Source organism: Brachyhypopomus gauderio, chromosome 19, assembly GCF_052324685.1.
Source record: "Brachyhypopomus gauderio isolate BG-103 chromosome 19, BGAUD_0.2, whole genome shotgun sequence".
Lineage (NCBI taxonomy): Eukaryota > Metazoa > Chordata > Actinopteri > Gymnotiformes > Hypopomidae > Brachyhypopomus > Brachyhypopomus gauderio.
This window is the reverse complement of record NC_135229.1, coordinates 7,648,840-7,654,769: the sequence shown is the minus strand read 5'-3', so window position 1 is coordinate 7,654,769 and position 5,930 is coordinate 7,648,840. Positions and strand designations below refer to the sequence as shown.

Sequence of the window (5,930 nt, the reverse complement as noted above, 5' to 3'; positions counted from 1 at the left end):
TTGCATTTTCCCATTGTATCAATGTTGGGGATGTTTTTTGGCTTGTCTGTCTGCTGTAGTTTAGTCCTGGTATTTGAGGAAAGTTAGTGTCTTTGAGCGCGTGTGTCATCTGAGTTCTCCTCCCCCACATTTTGCTTTAGTTGAGTTCTCTTTATGTCTGTCTGCTGTGTGTGCTATTTCAATAAACCAGTGTTCACAAGCAAGAGATGTTGCTTCTTGAGTCTTCCTTACTGCAAATGCTACAGTATTGAGTTCGTCTTACCTTCATTCCTTATAATTTGTACAAATTATTTATTAGCTTGGGTTGTTGTGAGCTGATATGGGTAATGTAATAACCAGCAACATCAAAGAGCTTGTAGTGAGGCAAAATTGTTTGTCAGCACTCTTTGAATGTAACCAAAACCAAAATGAGATGTTTAGAGGTGTGCCAAAAAATTTATTCATATATCAAAAATCGATTCTCATTAACGACAATTCAGAATCGATTTTAAATGTCCCAAAATCGATTCCAAGTCATGGTGAAGTCTCGCGTTACGTAATTACAAAATAACGCGAGACTTTATGCAGCATGTTCTGGGACACACTCATGTGCGGAAAAGTTTCAAAACAGATGGAGGAAAGAGATATTCAACCTGTCTCGTCTTCGTTTAAGGCAATATGGGTTCTTTTTGGTTTTTACCGAATGCCAGGGAAGACTGAACTTGACACAGTGTAGCTCGTGTGCAAGGCGTGTGTAACGCGGTGAGCACGGGAACGTACACACCTCATGAAATAATATAGAGAAGGGTGGACCCAAGTGAAATAATATAGAGAAGGATGGACCCAAGTGCTGGCTCGCAAGTGCAAGACGTTTGACACTTGTCAAATGTATTAGCGAGAGGGAAACACGCACAGCGACCCAGAACGAACAAACTAAACAACGCGGAAGACTCAACGCGTAGAAGAATAGAAACCAAAACCGTGAAGGCACGGAGTAATTAGAAACAAAAAAAACAACGCGGAAAATACTACGCGTGGAAAATAACACTCAACTGTAGAGAGGCGGGAGAAAGAAACAAAATAACTAAAAAACAGCGCGGATAAATGCAACGCGACCAAGTACGAAAGGGAAGTAACTGGCAGCAGGCAAAAAATGCCGCAGCAAAATAAAACCATTCCCAAAAAATAAAGGAAAAACGGATAGTTTTGAATCGAAAATCGATTTTGAATCGAATCGTGGCCCCCCAAATCGGAATCTAATCGAATCGTGAGAGTGTAAACAATTCCCACCCCTAATGTTTATAGACATGACTGAGAGACACAACCAAGTTTGAGTGACACAGCCGAGTGGGAGGGGCCATTTACAGGACTGGCCTATGAGTTGGAGCCCCAACTACATATGGGAGGAGCCACAGAGTGTATCGGAGACCCTTCAGATACAGACAGATAAGGAAGTAATGATAGACCAATTAGATATTGTGATAGTAGAAGAACACAGCAGTGTTAATAGAGTAAGTAATCCCAAGTGATTGAACCTTCTAAAGCACATATGTCAAAGTCAAGGCTGGCCCGCAAATTGATTATCTATGGCCCCCTGAATGATATTAATTACTATTAGAACCGGCCCGCAGGCCACAGCCACGTACAAACACTACATTCCCCACAATGCAACGGTAGCCCGCGAAGTCACTGCAACGTACACAAGCGGCGAGGGTCTGCGCGGTGAAGATGACGTAATCGCAGTGGCTCCGCCCGTGTGCGAGGGTGGCACACGCTGTCGATTGGCAAGGTCGTGCACCTCTCGAATTTTGTAACTGCGTGCACCAGTTAAACTTAATTAAGTAAATATTTATACATATAGTCGAAATGATTCGAAATAATTCGCTTTTTTATTTACATTATTTAATGGGTGTTTATTTTCAAAACGCCCAATCTTATTGTCTTCACATTCCCCCATGTTTCGTCCTGGAATTACAAGAGGCTCGTATTTGTTAACGTAATACAAGAGAACTGTTCAGTCAGATAGCTATTTGTTGTGAAACGAAGTCGTTACAATTTCAAGCATTTTCAAGTACTTTAGCCTAAATTCCAGCACTTTTCAAACCTTTATTACTTTATTCATTTAATGTACAGGACATGTTTTCTTTGAAGGAAGTTTGTTTTTATCTGTTTGCTTGTTGAAAATGTTTTCACTTGAAATTACTGACAGATCCATAAGAAAATATTGCTTTATTCATTTAAGCATTAAATAATATACACTGTGTTAGGTCTTGGTTCAATAGGCTGTGTGCAATCATTTCAATATGTTTTAATAAACATTGAACCAGTCCGGCCCTCGGCTTGTAGCAAATTTGGTTTTTTGGCCCTCGGTGTATTTGACTTTGACATACCTGTTCTAAAGGATGAAATGTGAGAGGATGTGAAGAGATACATCTGTATTGTTCCCAAAATAAATCGCAGAAATATGGAGTGGAAAAGGAACTAGAGGGTATGTGGAAGATGAACACGAAGGCTGAGTGGTGAAAGAGGGGTTGGAACCAGGACTTCAATAGTGCAGACATGGCTCCATTCAGAAGAACACAATCTTCAGAACAACAAAAACACTGTGGCAGACCCTCAGACTCCACGGCCTCTGGTAGAACGAGAGAGTGAAACTACATTATTTGTCTATGCACTGGAAGGGTAAGATAAGATTTTGTTATTTATTGCAAGTGTATCAACTTGGGGAAAAAATGTTTGAAAAAATTCTACTTACCACTAGTATCATCTCTACTATCTCTAACCTCATCTCCAGTGTCAAGAGAAGAGAGGTTTATTGGTCCAGTGATATGTGAAAAACATGAACTTGGCTCGGTTCGAGCATGTTTCTAAAGCAAGTGTTCAACTGACCTTGTGTTCTTGATCTCCTTTACATGCAGAGATGTTATGCAGCTCCTTGTCAGACGCTGAAAGTCAAAGGTTGCCTCCACATTCTGCCTGTTTCATAAGCCGTAACGGCTTTCTTGTTTAATGGAAACAGAGGGAGATATATAGGGCAAATGCAAGTAGATTTTTGTATGAATATTGTGTAGTGGGTTTAATGCACCAGGTGTTTCAGAAGTTCAGTGCACTGACAGATCATTATGGAATTTACAGAGTGGAGGTGAAAAAGCTCTAGGCTTTCAGTAATTATCTCCGATTATGTCTTCAAGGTGAAAACTCTATGCATATGTGGCATGAAAGTCTCTTCATTTTACATGTGTGGTTGGGTGCAACTCGTGTTGCTTGTGAGAGAACCTGTGCCTCGTGATGGAGCAACAGGGAGTCAAGAACGAGCAACAGGGAGACAAGAACGAGCAAAAAGGGAGACAAGAATGAGCAATGGAGACAAGAATGAGCAACAGGGAGACAAATCGAGCTCCTTGCAAACCTCCCTTGTGCTCCACTCCCTGCCTGTGTCTTCAAACGCCTGCAGATTACTGATGAGAAGGTTCATTTTAATGGGTCCCTCTTACCCTCCCTGTGTGTGCACCTGCCCTCCACGTGGTGTGGCATGACTTTCAGCCTGGCTCTCTGCTGTGGAGCCGTCAATCAAACATGCGTTTGTGAGAAACGAAGTCTGTGTCCACCCAGCCCAGAGTACCAGGTTAAACAGGCACATTCAAGCAATTCTAAAGAGATCCAGATTTGTTATGAATGAGTTTAAATCTCATGTTGCTGCCTGTCTGTGTCTCATTTCCCAGGCAGAAATGAAGTCTGCAACAGACTTCAACAACAGCTTCAAGAAAAACAACAACATCAAAAAGCCTAATTAAGCCTACAGTCCTTAATTAGAACACACTGTCAGAGCACACCGATCATAAGGGGATCTCAGAGGAAATTATTAAAGCTATAGGGACAATTCCATGTAAAGTAATATTTTAGAAGATATTATAAGATAATCACATTTGCATTGATATTCCACCTCTGCATGTTTGTAAAAGTTCTCAATATGCCTCACATCTGATCTGCTGTGATTCCTCTATAGAGCAAAGCCCTCTGTTATTTAGTCCCCATCCTGTTTCACCAATGGTCCTTACAGCAGTTAATAGATGAGTGTGCAGACCTTACTGCTTCTGTGACAAGGAAACGGTCAAATCAGGATGTTTTCCCTAGCAGCTCGTACATCAGCTTTAAGATAAAGGGGTGGGTGGGGACAGTAGACAGCACAAACCACCAAGAAGAATAAACATTTGCACTATTATTGTTGAAAATGAATCAATGTAACAGAGGGACATTTGATCAGGTAGCGCGACCATTTGGTACAACATTTCCCACTGAACAGCACATCAAAGCAAATAAAAAACCCTGTTGCAAGTTGAACATTTCTTCAACTCTACAATACACATGAGTGGAATATACATGTTATAAATTGCAAATGACAATAAGTAATACATTCTTGCTCTGTTGGACAAGCAACACTGTAGTGATGCTGTATTGCAGCTAGGTACATTACTATAGTCAATATTTTTCAGTAATACTCACCAAAGCACATTCTGCAGGCCAAGGAAATACACACTGACGGTTGATTTACATGGAAAATCTGACTCTTTGTGTCGTGTTGCAGTAATTCACTTGTTACATTCTTCATCTGATCAAGTATTATCTGGTACATATTTCTATTTACACTGCACCTTCACTCCATACACATACAATCTGGGCCATAAGAATCCCTATCGTAAGGATGCTATTTCCAACTTGAGATTAGCTCTCAGGTTATTAGTAACCATCTTCAAACATGGCTCAAATAAGGCTCAAATAATTCATTTGCATTTCCAACGGCACTGTTGAGACTAACTATGTCTCTCTAACGCTGAGGAGAATAAATGGGTAAACAGTCCTATCAAACTGAGTTGTTCGCTCACGGTTAATTAAATGTTTGGATGAAAATATACAGTATCAAAAGCTGTTGTTTAAACGCAGCAGATGAGCCAACGACAGATGAGAGAGCGGCGTGATCAGAGGACGAGACACCAAACCGCCCAGAAAACCTCGTTCTGCTACTTCTACTGTGTTCAGAGATGCTTAAGAATCGTCGTTTGTTTTGATAACGTGGAACAGCGTGACGTTGAACAGCACCTGGTGGCCGTTGTTCCAGCCGTACAGCGCCCGGTCCCTGGCGTTGTAGTCCAGCATGGACATGTGAAAGTACTGGTTGTGGATGGGGATGTCCGTGTACTCGTAGGTGGAGGTCTTGGTGTTGTAGGAGTAGTAGACCTTGGCTCCGGTCAGGTGGGAGTTGGTGATGTAGAGCGTGCCGCAGATCATGAAGGACTCTCCGGCGTTGCGCTTGGAGTACTCCGTGTTCCATGAGGTCATCACCTGCAGGGTCAGCGGCTCCAGCTGGCTGATCACGATGTTCCCCGCGTTCTGATTGGTGGCGTAGACCGCCCACAGGCCCAGCTCGTCGGCCATCAGGTCGATGTCGGAGAAGCCGCCCCACGTATACGGGTAGACGTTGTGGAAGCCGGCTGACTCCAGCGCGCGTTGGGTCACCACCCGGCCGCTCTCGAAGCTGTACCTCACAACGATGTTGCTCTGGTACTTGTTGTAGTACAGGGAGCCGTTGTACACCACGTGGTTGGTGCCCGCCCAGTGGAAGGGCAAACTGTACGTGCGGGACTCCACGCCAGCTACGAAGTCACTCATCGATTTATACTCACGCACAATCTTGTTGTTGGTGTAGCTGTCCATGTACCACACCTGCAACAAGTAATTTGACCAACTTTTAACCACCAACCACTATTGACCACTAATAGCAGTAGGTGTTCCAAGTTCTCCTATTGTTTACCCTTTGTTTACTTCAATGTTTACCTTATTGTTTTTGGGTGAAGCCTGAGGGTCAGTCATCCAGGCTCCAAACCTGGTGCCTGAGGTCTTTATGGTGTTGGGACCTGTGATCTTCATTAACTTCCCACAGGCTTATGTTATGG

The 5,930-nt window shown here is 42.8% G+C and overlaps 1 protein-coding gene across 2 annotated transcripts in view; it reads right to left on the bottom strand.

Moving 5' to 3' along the window:
- Positions 1-4,185: 4,185 nt before the first annotated feature.
- Positions 4,186-5,930, bottom strand: part of olfm3b (olfactomedin 3b) — a 9,421-nt gene continuing 7,676 nt past the window's right edge. For both annotated transcript variants that reach the window (XM_076982096.1, XM_076982095.1), the window contains exons 6-7: positions 5,812-5,918; positions 4,186-5,700 (exon numbers count right to left, since the gene is read on the bottom strand). In XM_076982096.1, the coding sequence (XP_076838211.1) occupies positions 5,023-5,700; positions 5,812-5,918 (785 nt within the window). In that variant the 3' untranslated portion in view covers positions 4,186-5,022. The remainder of the gene's footprint in view (positions 5,701-5,811; positions 5,919-5,930) is intronic.